General features: G+C 47.1%; 2 protein-coding genes across 3 annotated transcripts; both read left to right on the forward strand.

The window, feature by feature from the left end:
* Positions 1 to 28: 28 nt before the first annotated feature.
* Positions 29 to 3,274, forward strand: BCAS2 (BCAS2 pre-mRNA processing factor). Its single transcript, XM_080358368.1, has 7 exons — positions 29 to 146; positions 224 to 316; positions 1,019 to 1,089; positions 1,171 to 1,332; positions 2,165 to 2,215; positions 2,515 to 2,595; positions 2,853 to 3,274. The coding sequence occupies exons 1-7, from the start codon at positions 54 to 56 to the stop codon at positions 2,980 to 2,982; spliced, it is 681 nt and encodes a 226-aa protein (XP_080214494.1). The 5' UTR covers positions 29 to 53; the 3' UTR covers positions 2,983 to 3,274.
* Positions 3,275 to 4,201: 927 nt separating this feature from the next.
* On the forward strand, positions 4,202 to 25,140 carry TRIM33 (tripartite motif containing 33). 2 transcript variants are annotated; one of them, XM_080358471.1, is made up of 20 exons: positions 4,202 to 4,665; positions 9,452 to 9,570; positions 9,659 to 9,806; positions 10,337 to 10,469; positions 11,822 to 11,938; positions 12,412 to 12,526; positions 12,697 to 12,843; positions 13,346 to 13,463; positions 13,947 to 14,191; positions 14,435 to 14,599; positions 15,392 to 15,592; positions 16,136 to 16,268; positions 16,943 to 17,006; positions 17,276 to 17,435; positions 18,183 to 18,529; positions 18,991 to 19,114; positions 20,682 to 20,756; positions 21,156 to 21,308; positions 22,965 to 23,015; positions 23,096 to 25,140. In XM_080358471.1, exons 1-20 carry the CDS (start codon positions 4,215 to 4,217, stop codon positions 23,306 to 23,308), a joined length of 3,279 nt encoding a protein of 1,092 aa, XP_080214597.1. In that variant the 5' UTR covers positions 4,202 to 4,214; the 3' UTR covers positions 23,309 to 25,140. The 2 variants fall into 2 exon arrangements, with proteins under 2 accessions (XP_080214597.1, XP_080214598.1); XM_080358472.1 differs by lacking the exon at positions 22,965 to 23,015.
* Positions 25,141 to 27,272: the final 2,132 nt, after the last annotated feature.

Consider the following 27,272-nt stretch of genomic DNA (forward strand, 5'->3'; position numbering starts at 1 on the left):
GCGGAAGCGCTGATTGGCGGAGGGGCCGGCGCAGGCGCATAGCCGTGCGCAGCATGGCGGGCCCGGGGCTGGTGGCCGGGGACGTGGTGGTGGACGCGCTGCCCTATTTCGACCAGGGCTACGAGGCGCCGGGGGTCCGGGAGGCGGTGAGTGCGGGTCGGGAGGGGGGAGGCGGCGGGCAAGGCCGGGGCGACGTTCCGGCCTCACAACGCGTGTGCGCTAGGCTGCGGCGCTGGTGGAGGAGGAGACGCGGCGGTACCGGCCGACGAAGAATTACCTCAGTTACCTGCCGGCGCACGACTACAGCGCCTTCGAGGTGAGGCGGCCGGTCCCCCCCCCACCGCGGCCGGTTCCCTCCTCACCCCGGCCGGTCCCCCTCCTCACCCCGGCCGGCCCCCCCTCCTCACCCCGGCCGGCCCCCCCTCCTCACCCCGGCCGGTCCCCCCCCCTCCTCACCCCGGCCGGTCCCCCCCCCTCCTCACCCCGGCCGGTCCCCCCCCTCCTCACCCCGGCCGGTCCCCCCCCTCCTCACCCCGGCCGGTCCCCCCCCTCCTCACCCCGGCCGGTCCCCCCCCTCCTCACCCCGGCCGGTCCCCCCCCTCCTCACCCCGGCCGGTCCCCCCCCCTCCTCACCCCGGCCGGTCCCCCCCCCTCCTCACCCCGGCCGGTCCCCCCCCTCCTCACCCCGGCCGGTCCCCCCCCTCCTCACCCCGGCCGGTCCCCCCCCTCCTCACCCCGGCCGGTCCCCCCCCTCCTCACCCCGGCCGGTCCCCCCCCTCCTCACCCCGGCCGGTCCCCCCCCTCCTCACCCCGGCCGGTCCCCCCCCTCCTCACCCCGGCCGGTCCCCCCCCCTCCTCACCCCGGCCGGTCCCCCCCCTCCTCACCCCGGCCGGTCCCCCCCCCTCCTCACCCCGGCCGGTCCCCCCCCCTCCTCACCCCGGCCGGCTCCCGCCCCGGGTTGTTCCCCCTGGCCCCGGCCGCCCCTCTACGGCCGCCTCCCCGCTGCTCTCCCCACAGACCGAGATCATGCGGAACGAGTTCGAGCGCCTGGCAGCCCGGCAGCCCCTGGAGCTGCTCAGCATGAAGAGGTGAGGCAGGCGGCCCGAGCAGCCGGTGAGCGGTGCCCAGTACCCGATGCCTCTTCTCCTGAGCCAGGCGGGCTGTTGTAGGTACGAGCTGCCGGCCCCGTCCTCCGGCCAGAAGAACGACATCACGGCGTGGCAGGAGTGTGTGAACAACTCCATGGCGCAGCTGGAGCACCAGGCCGTCCGCATCGAGAACCTGGAGTTAATGTCGCAGCACGGCTGTAACGCCTGGAAGGTGTACAACGAGTAAGGCCTTGGCTTTGCTGAGCCTCGCTGAAGTTCTGACTGTAATTTCTGTATGTCCCTCGTGTTTTGGTGTGTAAGTCCAGTGGGAATCTGGAATGTATTGTGGAATAACTGAGACGCTTTGAGTGAGGTATATGTGGCAGAAAAGGAGGCTGATCTGAAAGAGAAGGAGCTGTCTCTGCAGCCAGGAAACAGCCTGTGTTTTAATGCATCCCAGTGTTAAATTTTGAGAGTTACTGCCTGAGTAGCAGTTGTGGCTTTAATTGAGGATAACTAAAGGGACTAACGACAGCCTGCAAAATTATAATTCAGTAGTGGAAGTAAAGATGACTTACTACTAATGCTGTTCAGCCTGGAGCCATTGTTAATAAAGCTGTTACGAAAGCCAAAAAAACTTGTGGACAGTATGGCTGCAGGGAGCACCAGCACTATTTCAGGTAGAGAATATTAATATCCACTTTTGGGAAGGGTTGGTTTAGCCTTAGATAAAGGCTTAGCCTTAAATAAAGGTGCGTTTGAGAGAAGGCAAAGGGTTGCTTGGCTTAGGAGAAGGGCAGCAATTAGAGGATCAATTAGTTCACATATATGTGAGTAAGCAAAAAGAACTGTTGGTGCTCTGACGATGTTACATGAGGGAAACCACAATAAAAACTGGTTACAGGTAATTTTAGAATTAAAATTAGAAGATGGGTGATGAAGTAGGGAGATGTTACAACAGGATGTTCTCTGTTGTTTGCCTTGAAGTGTTGTGTTGTGTCCTTGCCTCTGGTTAAATGCATCCAGTCTCACAATTCTGTGTTTTCCTAACGCTTTTCTTGCATTCTGCTGTTAGACATCTGGTTCATATGATAGAACAAGCCCAGAAAGAGCTTCAGAAGTTGAGGTGAGTCATTCTTTTTAGTATTTTTGTACTGCAGTTTGGAAGGAAATGGAATGCCTGTCCCCTCCAAGCTGTGCAGGGGCTTGTGGATACGCTGCTGCCGTGGTCAGAGTGTTTTCACTGCTCGTAGGCTTTTGTTTAGTGTGCAGTTGTCTCTTGGCCTATCATTTTAAAGTGGATGCCTACACAAATGTTTTCTGGTAATACTTCTAGAGGTCAGGTGTATTTTGAAATTAGCAGCATTTATTACAAATTTTAAAGAAAGGAGACAAAAAAACTCACCTATATCTTTTTCTCCCCAGGAAAAACATTCAAGATCTGAACTGGCAACGAAAGAACATGCAGCTCACAGCTGGGGCGAAGCTACGAGAAATGGAATCTACGTGAGTATCTAGAATTTCTCTGTTAAATCTGCCACAAAGTTTTGTGTGTTACGGTTTAGCTGGGTTAAAAACTACTTTTTACCACTTTGATTGTTCAAGTTACCATTAATATCAGCTGAGAGTTTATCACGTACTGAGAAGAATACTGCCTTTAGTTGGTGTCTTTGTACTTCTTTGGAGCAAGCATTGCCTTTGATTTTATAACAGAGGACTGTTATTTAACACTTAAATGCTTCTTTCTTTCTTTTCCCTTCCAGGTGGGTCTCTCTTGTCAGTAAAAATTATGAGATTGAACGAACTATTGTGCAGCTAGAAAATGAAATTTCACAAATCAAACAGCAGCATGGGGAAGCAAACAAGGAGAATATCCAGCAAGAATTCCAGTGACTTAATCCTTGCTGTCTTACCGCAGCATATGTTAAAAAACAAAACACTTCGGAGATGCTGGTTTTGTAGACGCCTCTAGTTGCAGTTGTGTTAGGTCATAAAAGGGTGTTTTCATTGTTTTAAATTCTAGCATGAGGTAAAGTAGACTCAAAATGTCCTGTTCAAATGAATCATGGGCACAGTTAAATGTACTGTGAATTTTTCACTTACTTACCTGAAGCAGGAGCTTTGAAAAAACCCTGTTTTCTGTTTTAGCATTTCCCCCTACTTTAATAAACATTGTTTCGCTGTCTATGTGGCTTCTGCTTCATGTTCAAAACTGCCGAGGTAGGAGACTCCACAACCCCCCTGGGCAGCCTGTTCCAGGCTTTGCCACCCTCACCACAAACAAGTTTCTTCTCATCTTTAAGTGGAACCTCCTGTGTTCCAGTTTGTACCCATTGCCGGTTGTCACTGAGAAGAGCCTGGCTCCATCCTCCTGACACTGCCCCTTTCCATATTGATCCCCAGGAATGAGTCCCCCCTCAGTGTCCTCTTGTCCAGCTCCAGAGCCCCAGCTCCCTCAGCCTTTCCTCACACGGGAGATGCTCCACTCCCTGCAGCATCTTGGTGGCTGCGCTGGACTCTCTGCAGCAGTTCCCTGTCCTGCTGGAGCTGAGGGGCCACAACTGGACACAAGATTCCAGGTGTGGTCTCCCCAGGGCAGAGCAGAGGGGCAGGAGAACCTCTCTGACCTACTGACCACCCCCTTCTAACCCACCCCAGGTCCCATTGGCTTCCTGGCCACAAGGGCCCAGTGCCGGCTCATGGTCACCCTGCTGTCCCCAGGTCCCTTTCCCCAGCACTGCTCGCACCGCCGCAGCCTTTCCCGTGTCCCAGCTCCTCCCACTCCGCTGGCCCCGCCGTTCACACCGCACCGGGGCCGCTCCGGTGCGCACGGGGATCCCGGCCCGCTCGCTCCGCCCCTAAGGGCGCCGTTTCCCTCTGGCGATTGGTTGGGAAGCCGCTGCCGCCGCCCAATGGCGCCTCACGGCGCGGTGCGGTGACAGCTCCCGGCCCCGCCCCCCGACCGGACGCTCCCGTAACGGGAGATCACGCGCCTCGGCCGCGCCGCGAGGGGCTGCGCCTGCGCGGGAGCCTCGGCCCCGCCCCCTCCCCGCCCGGGGCGCGCGCACGGCGCGTGGTGACGCGGAGCGTGCGCGGAGCGGGGAGTCGGGTTCAAAGGAGGAAACATGGCGGAAAACAAAGGAGGCGGCGGCGGCGGGGAGGGGGCTGCCGAGGCCGGGCCGGGCGGCGGCGCCGGCCTGGAGCCCGCGGCCGCGTCCCCCACAGGCGCCGCTCCCCCCCCGCCACTCTCCGCGCCGCCCGAGGAGCGGGAAAGCCCCGGCGCGGCGGCCGCGGAGCGCGGGGAGGCCGAGGCCGAGGCGGCGGCGGTCGCGGCGGGGCCCGGTGTCGTCCCAGGGCCAGGCCCCAGCCCGGTGCCTCCGCTGACGCCGGCGGTGCCGGGGCCCTTGTCGCTGCTGGACACTTGCGCGGTGTGCGCGCAGAGCCTGCAGAGCCGGCGGGAGGCCGAACCCAAGCTGCTGCCCTGCCTGCACTCCTTCTGCCGCCGCTGCCTGCCCGAGCCCGAGCGGCAGCTCAGCGTCCCGGTCCCCGGCGGCGCCAACGGCGACGTCCAGCAAGGTGAGCGCGGCCCCTCCGCGCCCGGTTCTCCTTCCCGTTCGGCTGCCGTTCCCATCGCCTCTCTCGGTGCGCGGTGCCCGGGGAGGTCGCGTTCGCACCCGCCGGTGTTCCCGGTGGCCTCGGGCTCGCAGCAGCTTGCGCCGTGTCGTCCAGAACTTGGGAGTCTTGGAGTTACAGTGTGAGCTGCGTTGTGCGTGTTGTTTTGGCTCTGGGGTGGAGGCGTGTCTGTGGGAAGGGGTTCGACTGGTCACTCGCAAAAAGAATTGTCTTGGTGAAATCTGGCTTGCTGTAGCGTTACGGATTGTTGTGCACCTGGGTCCGGAGCTGTGCTTCTGTGAACTCAGTTAAAACACCGCGGTGCTGTTTGTCAGCGAACTTGCTGTGCCGGTGAACTCCGCACATTGTTGCGGGTGCGTGAAATACACCTTGCTCTAAAGAGCTAAACAGTCTTATTGAGATAAACAATAATTTGACAGAGTTCGGGCAATTTGATGGAGTTTAGCGGAGTTAACAGTGGTTTGACAAGGCTCAACATATTTGGCAATGTTTACCTTATTTATGGAAGAGGAAAACTGAGTTAGCCTCAAGTTAGAATAACTCACGTAGAGATGTAAAGTGTAAGGAAAACCCTCCTGTTGACTAATGAAGCATTAGTATCAGTTCAGCATGCAATCCAAGTAACTAAGGCAAAATCAAAGTTATTATTCTACAAGGTTATGTGCCCTATCGGTCACTTACCAAAGGTGTGTCGCTGGGAAAAGGTCTCTCTGCATAGAGGAGCCACCTCGAGAGGTGTCCCAGCGCAAGGGGAGGTCGCAGCTGAGCAGGGAGAGCTCAAAGAACACTCGCCCACGCTGTTGTATTTATGGAATAAGGTGGTTGGTTTGTAGGCAAATCATATTTGGCAGGAAAGGTCTGCACGAGACTCCTTGTGCCTACAACTTTCTTTGTTCCTTGATAAATGAGTCTTGGAAAAGCCACCTGCTATTGATGTGTCGGTCTCGCCTGATGAGTGTTCGGTGCTCGCCGTGTCGCTCTGCTCCTGCCCGCCGGGCTGCTCGGGGCGCAGAGCACGTCCGTCCCACGCACACATCGCTTTTGTGCCGTGGAACAGATATTGAAATCACAGGTTGAATTTCATTTTTGTATTTTGTACGTTTAGGGATGGAATTGAAAAGCTTCTGGAGCTTTTAATGGAGTGACTCACATGCTGTGGTCTACAGACTAAACTAGGGCCCTGGTAAGTGGTTTTGCAGGTCGGAACGTGGCCCTATAGTCAGAGACACCTTGTTTGGTGACATCTTTCTGATTTTAGCAAGGGCTCCAGCGTTTCCTATGTCACACAGTGAAGGAATTGACCCGGCTTAGTAGTGGTTCTTCATCCAGACTGTTCAGATGTGCTCTTAGAAAGTCCATCGGTTTTAAAAAGATGATGTGTTAAATATATTTCATAAATGCACTAACCAAAGCACTCAGTTCATCTTGTGTTACTTCTTCTTGTTAAATTCCAGACTCTACATTTTGCATTAGACATGCTAGTGAAAGATACAGAACTTAGAAAGCTGGGTTTATTTTATTAACAGTTAGCAGGAGCATCTGAATCCTGCTGTGTTAGGATACAAGTGTGTGAAGAAAACAAAGTGTGGCTTATGAAATATATATGGACTGGAATATCAGTTCTTGTTATACACCTTTTAAGAATGCTTGATTGTGTGCTTTGGTGAAATAATAATTCATCTTTGAATTGCTGCATCAAAAACTTTTATATGACGTGAGCAAGATGTGCATTTGAGGTCCAGGAGAGTGCACTGGGAAAGATGTGTGTGATCCATAAATCTGCATGAGCAAAGTATTAACCCACCAGGTCAGTTAAGAACAAGCCATTGACCAACCAGAAAATGCAGTTCTGTGGGCAGATCTCTGCAGATTGCGAATGGAACGAGTTGAATGGCACACGAAATGCTTGCCAGCAAATCAGGTACAAAATGGCCATTCTCAACGTACGGAGAAGTTCCACGTCGCTTAGTCACGCAGGTTCCTTCTCTGTTGCCGTGGGTTTTGGTACCATGAAGTGTTACTTCCACTTCTACGGCTTCTCCTTAAGCCATAAGCAGGTGTTATTTTGTGAAGGACGAACTGATGGGAAGTGGTGCCCAAAGCTGCGCTTCACTGCAGGCTCTCACTGCTGGCTTATGTGCTGTACTATCTTATATTCATTTTAAAATTAGAAATTTTATGTATTTAAAACACACACATTTTTATATCATTTATTTAACATAAAAAGCATCATCTCATATTCACTTTGGTGACTTAATAGGTCATTGGAACACGTGTTTTGTTTGATGGGTAGATGATTTCTTAGTGCCTGGTGTTTCAGCTGAACTCCCTTCAGGTTGAACAGGTTACAAGAAAACACCTTGTATTTGTATCACAGTATTCTGAAAAACGTTTATTTCTAAGTCAGATGGTTAAAGATACTGCAAACCAACTTATTATACACCCGCTGCTCCTGGGAAGATGGGTTGTTCGGAGGTTTCACCGCCTCACCGAGATGCTTAGGTTCTACTTTAAGACTGTTATCCCAATAGAGAGAAGTGTGGCTGTCCCAGCGCCCCGTGGTTGTCACCGTCCTCGGTGAACGTGTGGAACCTCTAGCATGGAAGCCTCTTACAGAAGCTGGTTATTTTGCTGTAGCTGTTCCAGTGCTTGTAGGAGGAGGGTGGGTTTCCATGGCGGGTGGTAACCGTTCCCCTTTCCCGCCTCCCCACTTCCCCTTTGTTTCACAGTGCTGGAGGATCCGGGCAGTTCCCTCTTGTGTTTGTCAATACAAACCAGAAAGGCAGATCAGGAGGGTGGTAGCACGTGGGTTTGAGTGGGAAACAGGCTTGGGAAGCCCTGCTCTTCTACACGTGGTCTCTGAAATATCTAATAGAATCGTGGAATGTCCTGAGTTGCAAGGGACACACAAGGATCATCGAGTCCAACTCCTGATGAAATTCCAGCAGGGAAATCCCAGAAGTGTGGGTAGGGAGCAAAGAATAAGACTCAGAAAATTCCAGGGATTTTTCTTGTGCAAAAGTAGTAGATGCGGGTAGAACAAAGTTGTACTAGGGCACATCAGTCGGTTCCAGCTCGTGTTGAAAGTGCGAAGGGTCTGGATTCCGTGATGTGGAGCTGGAGTCGGTAAGTGGCCAAAGACGTGATGTGGACTTTCTCTAGAGACCATTTCCATCCTGCAAGGCTGGAAGTGAGGAGAGTCCAGCCTTTCCATCTCTGTAGCTCTCCAGCACTTTTAAAATTTGGAAAAGTATTTTAGCGTTGTCAGGATCAAGATGTCAGACTGGGGAAAGGAATTCGAAGCAGGTTTGAATGAATTTCCTGTTAAAACTAATTCAAGATAAAGCCTTTTGTAGTTATATTAACCTGTTGAAAAAATGGCCTGAGATGCATGCAAGTAGATGTCAGAGAAAGGTTGTTACACTTGGGAAATTTTAAATATAAATATATACAAGGTGTTCTCATAGTTCAGAGAGTTACTATTCAGAAAAATACTTTTGTTTCGGCTTTAGGTGTTGGCAGTGGTGGTTTAAAGCCCTTTTCTATTGGAAATGTTCCACTGTGATTTGCTGCTGGGTTACGTTGTGGATTTTTTAGCGGTGTTTCTGTTTTTATGAAAACAAAGTTGCTCTTTCTCAATTCCCTTCAGTCTCCTGTGGTGTCCCTGGTCTAGTTCAGCGCGCTTTATCCAAATCATAAGCAGTTAAAAGGATTACATCCATTCTACTCTCATTAGTGTTCTTAATAAAGTCTTGGACAAATAAGACCGTCTAATGTGCAAAGTAAGGAAGATGCGACTTGTAGCGGTTGTATAATAATGGTTCAACAGGTGTTGTGTAGTAAAATTGGTGCTGTTTGCCTCTCTGTGCTGTGCCAAAACTCTTCACCCGAGGAATTCTGCGTTCCGCTCCGGTTACAAGTACAGGTGGTGGTTTGAGGAGCCAGGGAGTTTTCAGTTGGGTGGTTGTTGCTCTGCAGTGAACCTTCTGTGCTCTGAAGCCACCCTTAATTTTAGCACTTGAGAAAAATTAATGCTAATTTACTACTAATGTAATTAATCTCCCTGAAATAAGTCCTGCTGTTCTAACTGAATATCCACAAAGGAGTTTGAGCATCCTTTAATTACATTTACCTTTCAAAGTTGTTTCAGGTGTCCCAGTGTATAAAAATAGCCAATGGCTTTGAAAGCTTCTCCTAGAAAATGATAATCGCAATAAAATGATATAGGAACTGGATTTAAGATTTGCTGATGCTTCTGGGAGGAGAGCGTTATCCCCTGCCTTAGTGGGAAATAAGTTTCCAAGCCTTTAATGTAGGTTGTTCGTAGAACGTCTTTAAATGTCAATTTGGTTAATGGGGGGGGGGAAGATTATATTTGCTTGGGGAGAACAAATGACTTGGCTAAAAATATGTATTTTTTTTGGGAAGAAATCAGTAGGAAAAACGGAGTACGACTTATAAATAATCACAGCTTCACCCCAGGTGAGGCGTCCTGTGCTGAAGAGCCGTGTGAATGGTTTCTGGGTGGTTTTTGTTGGCCTTTTGTTGTCGTTGCGGTGGGTTTTTTGGGAACCCTGTTACATGTTCTAAGGGTAGCGTCAACTGTGGAATCTGTTCATTTCCCCAAGAGAAACGAGTGCTCTGAGGATTTTGAGTTCGCTCTTGTCATCTTTTGATTCCAATGGGTTTTCATGTTATTCTTCTCACCCCGGTGCCCTTTGTGTTGCAGTGGGGGTGATCCGATGCCCCATATGCCGCCAGGAGTGCCGGCAGATTGACCTGGTGGATAACTACTTCGTGAAGGACACCTCGGAAGCCCCCAGCAGCTCCGACGAGAAGTCAGAACAGGTACGGCGCTTTCCTGCTCGCTGGTTCATTTCTGCACACGTCAGTTCTTTCCAGGAAAACGATGGTAACCGATGGTTTCCCTTTGCAGGTGTGTACGAGCTGTGAAGACAACGCCAACGCCGTTGGATTTTGTGTGGAGTGTGGGGAATGGTTGTGCAAGACTTGCATAGAAGCTCATCAGCGAGTAAAATTTACTAAAGACCATATGATCCGAAAAAAAGAGGACGTGTCTTCAGGTGAGTGTTTCCTACCCACGGTAATTAACGTTTTCTCTTTGGCACTTGTGAAAAGAGAGAGGGAGGGTCATTTAGGTGACAACCAGCTGCATGACTTATTGAGGTTTATAAAGGTGTTGAAGCCATAATGTAGAAAACCTGTGGGTGTTTGACGGTATGAAAGTTTGCGAGATTCGGTCCATCCTTCAGTGTGTCGGGTGAAATTGTATGTAATTTAATCTTTAAACACGTGTACACAACTCTGGTGTTTGTGTGCAGTTTTACATTCTTACAGGTGCCAGTGTCTTTTGAGTGTGTGTGATAGGAGAGGAATTCTTCCTCCTTGGGTACAAGAAAGGAACAGCTATAAACCACTGGCACTGTAAATATTTCAGTGAGAATGAATTCACAGTAACTTTAGGGTGAGAACAGGTTTGTAGGTGTCTTTGTCCGAATTCTTGGTTGTTACGTAGCTAGGAAGTTGTGGTTTTGCTCTTCAGATTGTCTAGATTGTGTTTTAAAATGCAAAACTGATTTGTTTTGAAAAACAGAGGCTGTGGGAGCATCTGGTCAACGTCCTGTTTTCTGTCCTGTCCACAAACAAGAGCAGCTCAAGCTTTTCTGTGAAACCTGTGACAGGCTGACGTGCCGAGACTGTCAGTTACTGGAGCACAAAGAACACAGGTACCAACGTTACCATCCCTTAATTCCCGTGCTGCGCTTTCTCAGGGTGAAATGGCGTTGATTTAAAGCGGTTGTGTCATTGAACACTGTTGTATTTACTCTTTGTCGGGCTCAAACGATCCCTTGCCAAGGAGAACCTGTGTGGATGCTGAAAACTTTTTAAGTGATCAGTCGGTTGAGCTTTGTTGAGTATCTTAAGAGCCGATTGCAAACGTGGTCTGAGGCGATTTGATGCGATTAAGGTGTTAACTCGCCTGGTATTTACTTGCTCTGTCCCTGTGTTCAGGATTTGAATAGAAATTGCTACAGCCCTGAACACCTGGTGCTGTAAAGAAGCAAAGGAGGGGCAAGGAAAACCTCCATTCTCTGTTGGACCTGGAGGGAAATATAGTTAACAAAGATGAGGAGAAAGCTGGGGTACCTAATACCTACTTTGCCTCAGTTTTTACCAGTAAGACAGACGGCCCTCAGGACAACTGGCTTCTGGAGGTGGTTGACAGAGATAGGAAGCCAAATAGCCCCCTTGTATTCCAGGAGGAAATAGTTGGTGACTTACTGAGCCATCTGGATCCTCACAAGTCTATGGGACCAGCTGGGATCCATCCTAGGGTGATGGGGGAGCTGGCAGAAGAGCTCGCCAAGCTGCTCTCCTCTATCAAAAATGAGCAGGACAAGGGCAGTGATCCTTCCCCTGTGCTCTGCAGTGGGGAGGCCACACCTGGAGTGTTGTGTGCAGTTCTGGGCCCCTCAGCTCAGGAAAGAGATTGAAGTGCTGGAGGGCCCAGAGAAGAGCAACAAGACTGGGGAAGGGACTTGAGCACAAGCCCTATGGGGAGAGGCTGAGGGAGCTGAGCTTGTTTAGTCTGGAGAAGAGGAGGCTTAGAGGTGAGCTCAGCACTCTCTAGAACCACCTGAAGGGCAGTTCTAGCCAGGTGGGATTGGGCTCTTCTCCCAGGCATCAGCAATAGGACAAGGGGCCATGGGCTTCAACTCTGCCAGGGGAGATTTAGGCTGGAGATTAGAAAGCAATTCTTTGCAGAGAGAGTGGTCAGGCATTGGAATGGCTGCCCAGGGAGGTGCTGGACTCGCTGGCCCTGGAGGTTTTGAAACTGAGATTGGACATGGCACTTAGTGCCACGATCTAGTCAATGGGCTGGAGTTGGACCAAGGGTTGGACTTGATGATCTCTGAGGGCTTTTCCAACCCACTCCATTCTGTGATTTATTTTTTTTCGCACTGTGCATTTTGTCGTAATTTTTTCAAAATGTTATAGCTCTACATCTAAACTGGAAACCCCCAGTTTTGGCATGTTGCTCCGTGGTAACTGGGATCTTCTTTTGCGTGTTGAAAAGGTACCAGTTTCTGGAAGAAGCTTTTCAGAACCAGAAGGGTGCGATTGAGAACCTATTGGCCAAACTTTTGGAGAAGAAGAATTACGTAAATTTTGCAGCTGCCCAAGTTCAGAACAGGTAAATACCCCACAGTGTTTAAATGTTACTATTGTATTGCCTTTTCCGTGAATCTCAGTAAGAGGAATGGTGGCACTAGAATAATACTTGCATGTTAGTTGATTCCGTATCTTTAGTTGCATTGGATTGAATTCCTTTTTGGAATGTTTTGTTCCTTACGACACTGTCCATGAGTAGGAAGTTGTTACCAGAAACACATGTCCAAAATGATTCTTTATGGCAAGTTTGAGTAGAACCAAAGATGTGACCCATTTATTACACTTATGGGGGGAGGGAGGAAAAAAGGGAAGGCAAACCTGTCTTATGCTGTCTGTGAAGTTCAGCTCCAGGTGACAGAAGTGTTGGCTGTAGAGAGAAACCAATTGTTCTTTGCTTCTTCACCCTTCAAGCATGGGAAGGTGCCTGTGGTGTTGGGTATTTGGCAGCAGAGTATCAAGTGACTGCCTGACAATACATTTCTCTCTCTTTTTTAGGATAAAAGAAGTCAATGAAACTAACAAACGAGTAGAACAGGAAATCAAAGTGGCTATATTCACCCTCATCAACGAAATCAATAAAAAGGGAAAATCTCTCCTGCAGCACCTTGAGGTACAGTTAAGAGAAACAGAGAATGCTAACTCGATGGTCCTACCATATGAGCGTTAGTATAAGCTGTTTTGCTTGTGACATTTCTTTTTGCCTCGAGAAGTGATAGCGCTCTACATTTTGCTCATGAATCTGAAGCTCCCGTTGTAATAAAGACTTTTCTTTTTTTATAGAGTGTGACAAAGGAGAGACAGATGAAGTTAATACAACAACAGAATGACATCACTGGTCTTTCGCGACAAGTGAAGCATGTGATGAACTTTACTAATTGGGCTATTGCCAGTGGCAGCAGCACCGCTTTGCTCTACAGTAAGCGGCTGGTAAGGACACACACTCTTAATTTGTCTGTACAGTACACAGAGTGTTTAGGCAAACGTATTGTGTAGCCTCACCAGATTATACCCAAGTAAGAGACAATGAGTTGTTCATGCTTCATTAAAAAAAACAAAAGCAAACAAAAAAACCTTCTTTAATAATGGGATAAATTTCCCAACTTATACACCACTTCTGATTTGTAAATTAAGGACTTAACAGTTTTATCATAGAAGGAATGGGGTCAAGCTCTGTAAAAGCAGCTCAGTGTTTCCCTTGAGTCATTGCAGAAGTAGTGTTATTGTTGAACAGGACTTCTCTAATCCTCTGGGTTGAGTAAGAAATTAATTGTACGGTGGCTGATTCTCCTGGTGAATTGAGTACTTAGCAAACTTGCTGTTGCCAGTCCCTGTTGGTGACCCAGCCGTCTAAACTTGCTGGACAAACACATACTTCTTAATGTTCTTCTTTATTTCGTTGTCATCAAGGCTTGTTTTTGCTTTCCATTAGATAACATTCCAGTTACGGCACATTTTAAAGGCGCGTTGTGATCCCGTCCCAGCTGCCAATGGGGCAATACGCTTCCATTGTGACCCCACGTTCTGGGCAAAGAACGTTGTCAATTTAGGTGAGAAAATGGTGTTTGTTTATTCTGTGTTACTTGAAAAACTAGTTTGACTTGGATGTGTTTATCTAATGTGAGTTAGAGTGCAACACATCTCTTAATGCAGAAGACCAAAACTCTCTTGACATAACCCCTCCGGTGCTGATTACCCTCCTGATCTGCTCTGTTCTTTTAATTAGCGAAGCTTTCTCCACGGTTTGGTTTCCAATGGGAATGATTCTAGGAATGGCCCTTTTTCCCCCTCTTAGAGTGGTTCTGATGGTTATAGTATAACCCACTAGTGCTAAGCGGATGCTTCATTTTCTGGAATAAGCTTTTTTGGCAGTAGGATCAGGTTTTTTTTTAATCTGAACTCCATATGTAGCTGCATATGGAGTAATACTTGATGTCTTAATGTATTGCAAATCGCATGAACAAGCATAATTAGGACTGTTGATATGAAATGGAGAGCGAAGTGTTTACTAGTTCTTTTTTTGTTCGGTGTAGGTAACCTTGTCATTGAAAACAAACCAACTCCTAGTTACACTCCTAACGTCGTGGTTGGACAAACTCCTCCAGCCACCAACCACGTCAGCAAAGCTCCGGGCCAGATCAACCTGGCGCAGCTGCGACTGCAGCACATGCAGCAGCAGGTGTATGCGCAGAAGCACCAGCAGCTGCAGCAGATGAGGATGGCGCAGCCGGCGACGTCCGTTCCCCGGCAGAGCAGCCCACAGGTCTTACAGCAGCAGGTAAGGATCTTTGTCGTCTTATTTCACCTTTTACCGTAACGCTGAGACCTAAAATTGCCCTATCGAATATAAACTTACAAAGCAGTTTATGAAAGTGAAAATATTTTGGAATTTTGCTTTAAATGTGACAAGCTATTGGCTTTTCTTGATGTTGTGTAACTGGTAAACCTACTGCTGTGGAAAGAAATTGGCTTTTTTTCCCATGTTAAAACCAAAAATGTTAAAAACCAAAAACCCTTGCAGCCTCCCAGGTTGATCAGCATGCAGACCATGCAGAGGGGTAACATGAACTGTGGGGCTTTCCAAGCACATCAGATGAGAATGGCTCAGAATGCTGCTCGTATTCCAGGAATACCACGCCACAATGGACCACAATACTCCATGATGCAACCTCACCTTCAAAGACAAGTATATCCTGTGTACACGCTTCATTTGTGCCATTGTGCCAAACTCTCATGACAATAGACGGTACCTCCAGCTGTAAATGTGTTTATCTGTAGCGCTTGTAACTCACAGCTACACACATTTATGTGCTTTTCCATGTTGCATACTGCGCTGTGACATTTTTTGCTGAACGTTAAGAAAATTCAAGCCTTAAGAATGGAAATGAGTTCTAATGTTTGTATTGTGCTTTAGTTCTGGGAGACAAACTGTTTCCTTTTTCACTTGTCAGTGACATTCAGCTTTGGGTTCCTTAGAGAATAGTCAGGAATAGTGACGTTCAAAGTGGTGTAGCTGAAGGTTTTTAATGAAACCAAATTCTAAAGTGCTTTTAAATTCCAACCTGAAGCATGATGCAGAGCTCTGTATACTACTAGGAATTAAAGTTCTTGACAATGAATGTTAGCAGGACTGGAAAACCAGAAGTGACTTTATAATACCTGAAACAGTTACTCTTCTATTTATTTAAAAAAAAGTTTGTAGACAGACTTATGGACTCTAAAGATGTCTTTGGAGGACGTAATTGCTTTAAGGCAGCATAACTATATATGAAAATAATGTGGTGGAAGATGTGCTACATATTTAAATATCTAGTAGTTGCTTTGCATTCAGTGCTATCAGGTTATGGTGACAGAAATGCGAGTTTATATGTTCTCCCCCGCCCCTGTTTTGTTGAGGACTCTCACGAAGCCTGTTTGACGTGCTCTGGCTGGCTGATTTGTCCATAATGCGCTCACGGTCTCTTCTCTTTCCCTGCAGCATTCTAACCCTGGCCACGCGGGGCCTTTTCCAGTTGTTTCTGTGCACAACACCACTATTAATCCAACTAGTCCTACCACAGCAACGATGGCGAGTGCAAACCGCGGCCCAACGAGTCCGTCTGTTTCTGCGATCGAACTCATTCCTTCTGTAACAAACCCAGAGAATTTACCTTCCCTGCCGGACATCCCGCCCATCCAGGTCAGTGGAGCAGATGGGGCTGGGGGTGAAGCACTGATCTGCTTTCCTTCTGTGTCTGTCTTTATTTGGATATCACTACTTGTCTGTGGAATAGCGTTGTTATTTATCATATCAAGTTGGAGAATTAAAATCTTCAGCCCTTGACTTGGGCATGCAGCTGTTTTTGCCGTATGGGGCTGACCTGTGTTAGCCGTTAGACTAATCAGTAGACTGTCCTATAGTAAAATTGATAGATTAATTGATCCGAAGAACTGTGTTCACTCCATTCTTCCACAAGACGATCATACGGGAAGGTATCGCTAGAGCAGTTGAATAGTTATGTATGTCGAACGCCCCGAGTGGTGATTTTTCTCTCTGTGATGTTGCTAAATGTCAGTATCAAATGCAGGAGGTGCAGAGAGCAGGTGTCCCGCGGCCCTGCTGTTCTCTCTCCTCACATTTCCTCTGTACCCTGTAGTGTGGCTGTAAGAACTTCTTTGTAGGTGCTCCAAAAAAACTTTAATCAGGCTTCTCTGATTCTGACTTTTGTTTTTTGCTTCTTAGCTTGAAGATGCTGGTTCAAGTAGCTTAGATAACCTTCTGAGTAGATACATCACCAGCAGCCACCTACCCCCACAACCCACCAGTACCATGAATCCCTCCCCAGGACCCTCAGCTCTGTCTCCAGGCTCATCAGGTAAATGTGATGGGTGTTTCTAGTATTTAAGATGGAAATAATCACCTACTATTTCCTGCCAAAGGGAAAGGGATGTTTTATTAGTTTAAAATGTATTTTGCTCAGAAATAAATTCTTTTGGAAACTTAAGTTTTACCCTTCTACAGTACCTGTATAGTTACCAGCTGCCAGCACGTGGATGCAGTGTTCTGGATACATGTATGGGCTGTATTCTTGTCCTGTGTTACCACAACCCTTCTTTTCTTTCTCGTGTATCACAGGACACAGTTCAGATATTGTTGGTGACTGGCCTAGACCATTCCAAGGTTTGGGAAGTTTATAGAATAGCTTAGTCTTAGAAATACTTACACCCAACGGCCATTTGAGCAAGATCATTCTAAGTGTAGCTATTATAATTGATGATGAGCTTTCATTATGCATGTGAAAAGTCACCAATACCTAATCTCAAGTTATTTGAACATTGAAAATATCCACTGCTGTTATTAAGAAGCTGATTTCAGTAATTCGATATGTGTTTCTCATAGTCTTCTCTCTGCAAGGTTATTGTAAGATGCTGTGAAGTATTAAATCAGGATATTCCAGCAGCACTTCTGGTGTTACTTAACACCAGTCGTTTATTTTACAGCAGAATGTAAATTTTGTACCAAGTCAACATCGACGCTGCTTCTTTGCAGGTTTATCCAACTCCCACACTCCCGTGAGGCCGCCCAGCACCTCCAGCACGGGCAGCAGGGGGAGGTGAGTGTGGAACGTTAACGCCGCCGCGCTGAAAAATCAGATGTGAACAATTAAAAAGTGAATTGGCACTGGGTCAGGAGGGTTGTGGTACAACCGTGACCCAGTGCTGGAAGAATTCTTACATGAAGAGTTGGGGGTTTGTTTCTTTGTGTGGTTGGTTTGCTTTTTTCCTTCACTATGATTCTCTGCTGTCTTGTAAACGTTGCATTCAGCAAACAGTCAAACTTCTTAGCTCTGATTACTCTTATTTATGTGCTGGTATCTTCTAGCTGTGGCTCCTCGGGCAGAACTGCTGAGAAAAGCAGCATTAACTTCAAGTCTGACCAAGTGAAGGTGAAGCAGGAGCCTGGCACAGAGGAGGAGATTTGCAGTTTCTCAGGAGCAGTGAAACAGGAGAAGACAGAGGATGGCAGAAGGAGCGCTTGCATGGTAAAGTTAGTTTGTGCAGCAGTATGGTACAGTTTTCCGAGCAGCATGCGAAAGAATTTGGAAATAATAAAGCCATTTTGAAAGCAGCCTAATAGGAAACAGAACTTAATCTCAGTTTGGTCCATGTTGAGGACTTTTAATACAGTGTTCTGCCAGACTCAGGGTAGTCTGCCATATAATTTATATCTTTAAGTGTTAAAATGAAATACCCCCAGCGGTGTACTGTATTTACAGCTTTTATTAGTTAGAGATTAAAAGCAGCAAGTCACCCATTGTTAGTAGTTCCTGAACATTCATATGCATGGAATTACCTTGAGAAATCTTCCGATCAGTCTCAAGTTCTTATGGCAGAGCATAAACAAAATATTTATGCAAGTGAATTTTCTGAAGCGTTTCCCAGCTATGCTTGATTTAATGGGATTATATACTGAGAGCGGGGTGATGGATTGGAGGATTGTTCCTAGTGACAGTGACAGTCTATTTTTAACAATTTATCAGTATGTTTGGCTTGGAAGTTTGTTTATCATGTTGTACATCAGTGGAAATGAGTCTGTTCTTGAAAGGCTAAACTTGTGGAAAAGTAGTTTTCAATACTGTATGCAACTCAGGTCTTCGTAATGATTTCCCACTTGTTTTGGGAAATGAGTGTAGTACCTTTAAGTGATGGATGGCGTTTGATTTCCAACGTATGAAGAAAGACGCCCTTGTGGAATTGACTCTGATTTTCATGTGCCACTTTCATTTCAGCTTAGCAGTCCCGAGAGCAGCTTGACACCACCGCTGTCCACTAACTTGCATCTGGAAAGTGAATTAGAAGCGTTAGGAAGCCTCGAAAATCACGTAAAAACTGAACCAGCAGATTTAAGTGAAAGTTGCAAACAGTCCGGACATAACTTTGTAAATGGGAAATCCCCCGTGCGCAGTCTAATGCACCGCTCGGCCAGAATTGGAGGAGAAGGCAATAACAAAGACGACGATCCCAATGAGGACTGGTGTGCCGTGTGCCAGAACGGGGGGGACCTCTTGTGCTGTGAAAAGTGCCCGAAGGTTTTTCACCTGACCTGCCACGTACCGACGCTCCTCAGCTTTCCAAGGTACCAGAAACCGTGTCGTGGTTCCTGAGAACAGGTCTGTGGGCTCATTCTCATGGTAGATTTGAACGTAGTACCAAAACTGATGTTTCTTCCTCAACATCAGCTGGTTCTGGATGATTTATCATCTGACATTCCAAAGGCCTGCCTGAATTGTTTTGAGTGTAACTGGTCCATGTTTGTCACTCTCAAAGTGTGATTCTGTTGTGTAGTTCATTTTAGAGCCACAGTGAGAAAGGTGGTGTAAAGTGTTAGAACACACTTGGGAGAGGAATATGAGGGCAGGAAAAATGGCCTTAACTGGCAGATTATCTTGAGCATTAAGGTTTATTCATTATCTTTGGATATCCAAGTCTTCACTACAGTACAGTGTGAATCTGTCAGAGCGAATGCAAAAATCTTTGTAGTCATCACTGAGACTTTGTCGCTGGATATTTGGAATAATTGTGTTTATTTATCTTTAGTGGAGAGTGGATATGTACATTCTGCAGAGATCTCAGCAAACCAGAAGTAGAATATGACTGTGACAATTCACAGCACAGCAAGAAAGGGAAGACAGCGCAAGGCCTGAGTCCCGTGGACCAAAGGGTATGTCTCAAATCTGCAAGAATCCGTTTCCCAAACGCTTGTGCTTTCTCACATTGCTGTCCCCCACGGTTTCTTGGAGATACTTTTCCTGTGGCTGCAGCAAATTAAATGCAGTTTTGCCTTTTGAAAAAACAAACCACCACCACCCAAACCAAGTAAAATAACATTTTTCTCGCTGTAGCCACATATCCAGGTGTTGGTGACTGTGGGAGGGCCCCATTGCACTGGGACTGTAATCATCTAGTAGCTAAAGCTGGCATGTAAACACATATTCTGTATTGAAATGCATCCTTTAACATGCATGAATCTCTGCAGCGTTCTTAATTAGAAGTTCTTTGTGTTTCGCGTTGATACAACCTTCATAAAAATAGGGATGTGAGTTTGGCGTGGGAAGTCGGCGCTGCGAGAGGTGCTGGGAGTGCCGAGCTGCGTTCTGCAGAATGTGTGAATTGGTTTTAGGTTTATCAATCAGCCTGTGTATAAAGTCTCAGGGTATTATCAATCAAATTCCTCCAAAGGAATCACAGGGAAAGAAAAATATTTAAACAGGGAATCACTAGAAACTCTCTGGTTTCAAATAGTTTAATTTAACTTGTGGGAAAAAGAATAGAAGTCTGCAACTCAGTCCTTTCCTGTTATGTGGAGTTAAGATTGGACAAAAACGATGCTAGTTTGTCTTTTTTTAAAAAAAAAAAATGATTGTATGTTAGCATCCATCTTCATGTTGAACGTTAGCCCTGGGCTTTTGTTTAGGAAGAAGAAGGGGCCCAGTGCTGGCTCATGGTCACCCTGCTGTCCCCAGGACCCCCAGGTCCCTTTCCCCTACGCTGCTCTCTAATAGGTCATTCCCCAACTTATACTGGAACCTGGGCTTGTTCCTGCCCAGATTCAAGACTCTACACTTGCCCTTGTTATAGTTCATTACATTTTCCCTGCCCAACTCTCCAGCCTGCCCAGGTCTCTGATGGCAGCACAGCTTCCAGTGTCACCACTCCTCCCAGCTTGGTGTCATCAGCAAACTTGCTGACAGTCACTCTATTCCCTTGTCCAAATCATTGATGAATATATTGAATAATACTCGCTCCTCATCCCTGCCTGGACAATACTCAATACATTGCAGTTGCTCTCTCACATAAAGATCAACTCCACCACCACGCCAGGCTGGCCTGTCTTTCCTGAAAAGGACACAGCCATCCATGACCACATTCCAGCCATGTGTGCTGTCCCACCGTGTCTCCGGAATTGCTACCAGGTCATCATCTCCTGCCCTAACGCAGGTTTCTAACTCCTCCTGCTTATTCCCCGTGCTGCACGCATTGCTGTGCAGGCATTTCAGAGAGTGAGCTGAGCACCCTGATTTCACCCCAGGGGGCTGGGAGGCCTCTCAGCCTTCATCAACTCCAGAGTGCTGCCCCACTGATGCAAGCCCAGCTACCACCCCATCCCCCTTCGAGTCTAGTTTAAAGCTCTCCACATAAGAAATACAAACCTTTTTAAAATAGATATGAACTTCTGGGCTGAGGTTAAATTTCAGTTATTAATGTGAAGCTGTTTGTTTCTTTGTAAGAAATGCGAACGTCTCCTGCTTTACCTGTATTGTCACGAGCTGAGCATTGAATTCCAGGAGCCAGTCCCAGCCTCGGTGAGTCTCCTGAAAAATAATCTGTGATGTGTTTTTGGCATGGACATCTCTCGGAGTCTAAAGCAGATTCTTCCTCCTGGCAGTTGTTGAGTTGGAGGAGAATGTCTCGGGATACCCATGAAATTCAAAATGGTTTTGGGACGATCTTTTAAATGAAAGGAGGAGAGAAACTGCTGTGACTCTTGTGTTTTCTAACGAGCAGCATCGCTGTGCTGTGATAGACTCTGAGGGTTGGAAAGAACCTCTCAAGCAGTTAGAGGAAAAGAAATTATTCTCACTTGCTGATTGTACATACAGTGCCTGACGAGATTAACTGATTGATATTTTAATAAGTGAAGAAATTCACCTGCTTCTGTGAACTGTGTAGTCATTGTAGTGATAAATCGCTGTGTTTTACAGATACCAAACTACTATAAAATTATAAAGAAGCCAATGGATTTATCTACGGTGAAAAAGAAACTGCAAAAGAAGCATTCCCAACACTACCAGACTCCTGAGGATTTTGTGGCAGATGTCCGGTTGATCTTCAAGAACTGTGAAAGGTTTAATGAAGTACGTTAACTTCCTATCCATATTTATTTCAACATGGTCGTGCAGCTTCTCCATTTCAAGGCTCTGCTTCCAGTTGTAACTTCTGCTTATGGAGCAGATGCTGAATCAGACACTTAAAAACAAACCAAACCAAATGCAATTACAGAACTCTGTGTCAGTTTTAGCTTTAGATTCTAGTTTCAGGCTTTAACAGAGGGAAGTTCTGAAGTGCATTGGCTGGTGTGGATGTGACCGAGGAGCAGGGTGACCCTGTTACCGCACATCGAGTAGATTGCAGAAGTGCTTAGGAAGTGTGGTAATAATGACAAACAGTCCTTAAAACTGTCTCAAGCTATACAAATAGTCGTTGTTCTACTCATGAAACGTGGTGGAATTCTACTGAGGAAACTTCCTCTACTGGGGAAAGTGCCTTTCTGAAGAATATTCCACTGGTTCTAGTACCTCATGCAGCTGAGCCCAGAAGAACGTGTTTGTTAAGACTGGTATTAAGCTTAGTGCTTCAGCACATGGGTGACTGGGCTCTCACAAAACCCGGTTTTCAATAGAGAACTTTTGTGTAAAGTTGAATGCAGAAAGTTGGCTTATTTTGCAATTAACCTGTCTGATAATGGAATATTTTCACCTAAGTGGTGTTACTAGGCAGAGCAACGGAAAAAATATTCCGAATATCAAGAAAAGTTGTGGTGTTATAGGAGCTGAGAGAACATCCTTATTTCTGAGCTGCCCTAAAGCACGAATGACACAAAGCCCTGGGGCGAAGGGCTTTTTCCTGACCTTAGAAATGCAGAAAACAGCCAATATTCTCCTGTGACATGTAAGCTGAGTTTCGCAGTGCTGGCGCTGCGTTTCTGGCCTTCTGAAGAACTAAAGGGAGGACACAAACCTACAATTAACATCTCAACTCTTTCCCAAGCACACTAGTGAAAAATCAAGGTTAATGATGTAATGCTGTAAATGCTCCCAAGCATTTGGGACTTGGACACCCCTGACTCCCTCGTGTCTCTGTGTTAGGTGGAGGTTAATGAGCGCTGTGGAAGAAGTCGCAATTATGTGAGCTTCTCAATCGAGGGAATTAATGAAGCGTCTGCTGTAGAGGAAAACACGCCGCAGCTCTTAGGGACAGAGTAAACCGAGGGAGCGAGGGCTGATGGATGGGTTGTTTTCTTGTTGTTTTCTTGAAGTGTTTCAGGCTTGCGTCGCTGTTTGAAATGCTGGCTCATGGCAAAGGATGAGTCACCTTGACCTCTCATCACATCATCACGTGTGGTGCCTCTGAGCCATCTGCTTTAAAAGAAATTCAATTCGCAGTGGGGTAAGACCCCCAAACAAGTGCTCTCGTGGAGCATTTCTCTCTCTAAAGTGAGACTTTTCCACAGTAATGTCCAGACGGCTGAAGTTTATAATGAGGAAAAGCGGCCACGAGTAGAGCGCAGTCTTTCAAATGACAGGCACTTATTTGTACAAAAGTTGTGTGTTTTGTTGAAGGTTTATTTACCTGTTTTAAAGCCGCTTCCACTAAGTTTGAGCAAGTAAAGAGGTGTGGTCCATAACAAACTGTTCCGTTACGGCTGACGTTAGTCATCCAATCCTATGCGATCTCATAACTTTAGAAAGGATTATAATGCCGTTTTTTTTTGACTCTGGTATCCTTTTTAGATGATGAAAGTTGTTCAAGTTTATGCAGAAACACAAGAGATTAATTTGAAGGTAAGCGTTTCAGACCATGCACACTTGGTGAAGGGATGTGCATTTCCAACGGGTGAATGTTGCTCTTCTTCTGTCCGCAGGCCGATTCAGAAGTAGCGCAGGCAGGGAAGGCAGTTGCATTGTACTTTGAAGATAAACTTACAGAGATCTACCCAGACAGGACCTTCCAGCCTTTGCCTGAATTTGAGCAGGAAGAGGATGATGGTGAAATAACTGAGGACTCCGATGAAGATTTTATACAACCACGTAGGAAACGCCTAAAATCAGATGAGAGACCAGTGCATATAAAGTAATCTAATGATATGGACCTAAAGTTTATTGTAAAAACTGTTATTTAAGTGTTCCTGGAATATTATAATGCCTACGGTGGCCACCTTGAAGAAGCTGATAGCTTTTTAAACAGTATTAGATGACAAAAAAACACTTGTACAGAAAAGCATTCTCAGCAGAAGGGGAAAAAGCTGTATTGTAAATTTTTGGCGTGTTTTTTTTTTCTTTTTTCTTTTCATTTCTTTTTTCCTCCTCGATTATTCGCTATATTCTGTTCCTGCTGGAGGGGACACGCTCATCCCGCTCTCACAGACGGAGCCGGGTGAATGTTGAGCAACACATTTGATACGAGATGTTCCACGTAGAGCTGAGACTGGTTGGTAAGATGCTCCTGTCTCTGGACTGCAGCACAGACTGAGCAGCGCTCCCCAAATCCCCTCTTTGCGTGAACTTCAGTGCGTGTTGGTCGTTGCTTTTCTCATCTCATTTAAGCGGTATTGTGAACAACTGATCTGTGTTGAGCCGATTACCTAAATTTGACTTTCTTTACTACGTTTTCTGTATAGCAAAAGGAAGAAAAAAAACCCATTAAACTGTTCTGAATTGGCAAGTGCAGGAGTGTGAGTTCTTGACAGACTGGTTGCAACAACCCCTTTGCGGTAGGACCGGGTGTATTCGTTACGAATCCTGTACACAGAACATTTTAATTCAGCGTTTAATCTCAGCCTTGTCATCTGTCCCTGATCCCCCAAACCAGGCAGAATGTTCTCCCCAGTATTGTCTAATTTTCTGTACTTAAATTATAGACTGAAGAGCTAATAACTGATTGGGGTGTTTTTCCAGTCTTCCTAAATATCAGTTTCTAATAGACCACTCGGCAAACAATAACCTATTAACTACCAAATGTGTAAAATTTCCTGTATTCACTTTGTCTTATTTGTAAATAGTGACTCGAGATTTCTCGCAGGTCAGCAACATTTGCTGAACTGTTTTTAAGCTAATTATGTATTCTTATTAATTGTTCCTATCAAGAAAAGATTTGTAATATATGCCATTTCTAACGTTGCGTTCATTTCGAGGTTCTGTCTTATTTTTATTGGAGTACTACTCAGAACTTTCTTCAGCAGCAGCTTAGGAGCGAAATGTCGAGAAAGGTTGGAATAAATCTGAGGTTGGGTTGCTTGTCCGTGCATCGAATGAAGCGCTTGAGCAGGATTTGGCCTTGAGCGGTTTCTGGTTGAATATGAAAGCAGAAGAGTTTCCCAGCATTTCTGCAGTGCCCTCCCCATGTCATTGGACAGGAATTACTTTGCCATAAGGTTTGGCGTGGATAATGTGGTAAATCAGGGTTTTGGAGTACTCAGCCACTCCTGTGATGTATCTTTACCCGAATGGTAAAGGATAATGGTAAAGAGAAATATTTCAGCACAGTGTATCAAATTGAGAGATGCTCTTAGAAACTGTTATGCAAATCACTTAAGATTTGATTTCTTTTTATAAGAACAAAGTGTATTTACATTGTGACCGTACCCCTCGAAATAAATAAGGAGACTGAAGGTGTTTTGGAACTTCGAGCTCAGTTCTTTAGATTACGCACGTGTTACGCTGAAAACGCAAACTGAGGGGGTTTGTTAATGTCTCAGATATTCACATAGTGCCAGTTTAAATTTGCATTTTACCGGTTTGTATGTGAAAGGAAAAGTAATTCTACTTAAGCTCACCAGATTGACAAAGAGCCAACGCTCGGCCCATAGGATGAGGCGCATGAGCAGGACACCAGGAGTAATGGATCATTTAATGCCTCTGTGTATTGCCTGTTTGTGCATTTCTAGTTTCTCAGCTTCATTTTGCAAAGGAATACCATTAAAATCATAATGAAAATAAGATTTTTGTGACTTCTCTTCACTCGGGGTTACTGTTTTTATGGCGCTTAAGCACCGCAGGTTCTGCACCTTCAGGCCTTGACTCTTCTAGGTGTTCGCAAGGCGCCGGTGCCGGATCGCAGTGCTCAGGACGAGCTGGTGGTGTCGCGGGTGACAAAGACCATGCTACAAAGCTGCAGGTTGGGGCTCCGTGTGCTGCTGCCAGACCCCACGGCACGTGTCTGACTGTTCTAACGCGGTCAGACCCCGCGGCACGTGTCTGACTGTTCTGACGCGGTCAGACCCCGCGGCACGTGTCTGACTGTTCTGACGCGGTCAGACCCCGCGGCACGCGTCTGACTATTCTGACGCGGTCAGACCCCGCAGCACGCGTCTGACTGTTCTAACACGGTCAGACCCCGCGGCACGCGTCTGACTGTTCTGGCGCGGTCAGACCCCGCGGCACGCGTCTGACTGTTCTGGCGCGGTCAGACCCCGCGGCACGTGTGTGACTGTTCTAACGCGGTCAGACCCCGCGGCACGTGTGTGACTGTTCTAACGCGGTCAGACCCCATGGCACGTGTGTGACTGTTCTAACTCGGTTCACTCCTGGCAGCGCTTTTCCAAGGTACTTCCAGACCGCGAGTATCGACGTTCTCCCTGCAGCACTGAGGTGTGAGCACCATCCGGTTCCACGGCAGAAGATACCCAAGTCTAAGCTCGACTCCGAGTTTAGGCCAGAGATGCTGCAATTTCATCACTCTGCACTTCTCCGTTAAACCGTTTTTTGGCACCTACTACATGAAATACAGGTATTTTAAGGTTTTCTTGGGGGTGGGGTTGTGCTGCTGTCACCCCAGAGGTTGTCGCAGCCTTGGAGGTGACAGTTTTGGGTGCGTGTGCAGCCCCTGGGTGTTCCCAGAGCCCGACAGACCCCGGAATGGTCTGTGGGGCCGTTTCCCGCACCCACAGGAAGCCCTGGAGAAATGACAAGATAGTGACTTGTTTGCTCTGTTGCTTGTGAATGTTGCGACCGTAGCTGAGTGATGCTCCTCATGCATCGTGTGTGTAACACGAGTTGGAAATGAGTCCCTAGGGACCATGTAGCTGGGCTCAGCGTGTGCCTTCGCTTTATAAACGTGTGTTTTGGCATCTGAGGGACCAGATCTATGCGGAAACACAATGGGCTGCCCTGCGCTTGGGCGCAAGGTGCGATACGGGAGAGCCGTGCCAGCAGCGGGATGTGTCAGCAGATGGTGCTCTCACACAGCACCTGCCTGCTGCTCCTATGAGCAAAGACGTTTTTTGGGGAAGAAATTCTCGGGCAAGGCTTTGGTTCCTGCAGCGAGAGGCGCCTGCTGGGGACCCGGGATCAGTGCTGGTGTTTCAGCAGAATGTGGTAACCTGGGGACTTCTACTGTAAGTTGGGGAATGACCTATTAGAGAGCAGCGTAGGGGAAAGGGACCTGGGGGTCCTGGGGACAGCAGGGTGACCATGAGCCAGCACTGGGCCCTTGTGGCCAGGAAGCCAATGGGACCTGGGGTGGGTCAGAAGGGGGTGGTCAGTAGGTCAGAGAGGTTCTCCTGCCCCTCTGCTCTGCCCTGGGGAGACCACACCTGGAATCTTGTGTCCAGCTGTGGCCCCTCAGTTCCAGCAGGACAGGGAATGGCAAACATGATTAATCAGAACGTGTTGTCAGCATTCAATACTCTTTGTTGTTTGGAAGTTTTCTTTCCCCAGCGTGGTGTCCACAGCTGTGATCTTGGTTAACTCCACAGTTTCTCGATTCCCTTTCACATCAAGTGGTCTGATGCTCAGTGTGCTGCGGGCTCATGGGGCGACCGTGGACGTGTCAAACCGATTTAATCTTCTGCCCAATTATAATCAATCTAATTCTCCTCCAGCTACACCCAGACCCAGTGTCCCCTTAGTGCCTGAGCAGAACACAAATGTGTCAGGCCACCTTATTGCTGCTGGCTGTTGGAAACTAAATCCTGTCAAAAGTAATTCAATAATGCTGTTGGGCCTGGAGACTCTATCCTTGTCCACCCTCCCAAGGAGCCCTCTCTCTTCTTTGCCTTTGCAGGGTGATGAGCACAGAGTGGCTTCACAGAGGAGCCTTTC

This window comes from Nesoenas mayeri (assembly GCF_963082525.1).
Source record: "Nesoenas mayeri genome assembly, chromosome: 23".
Taxonomy (NCBI): Eukaryota; Metazoa; Chordata; class Aves; order Columbiformes; family Columbidae; genus Nesoenas; species Nesoenas mayeri.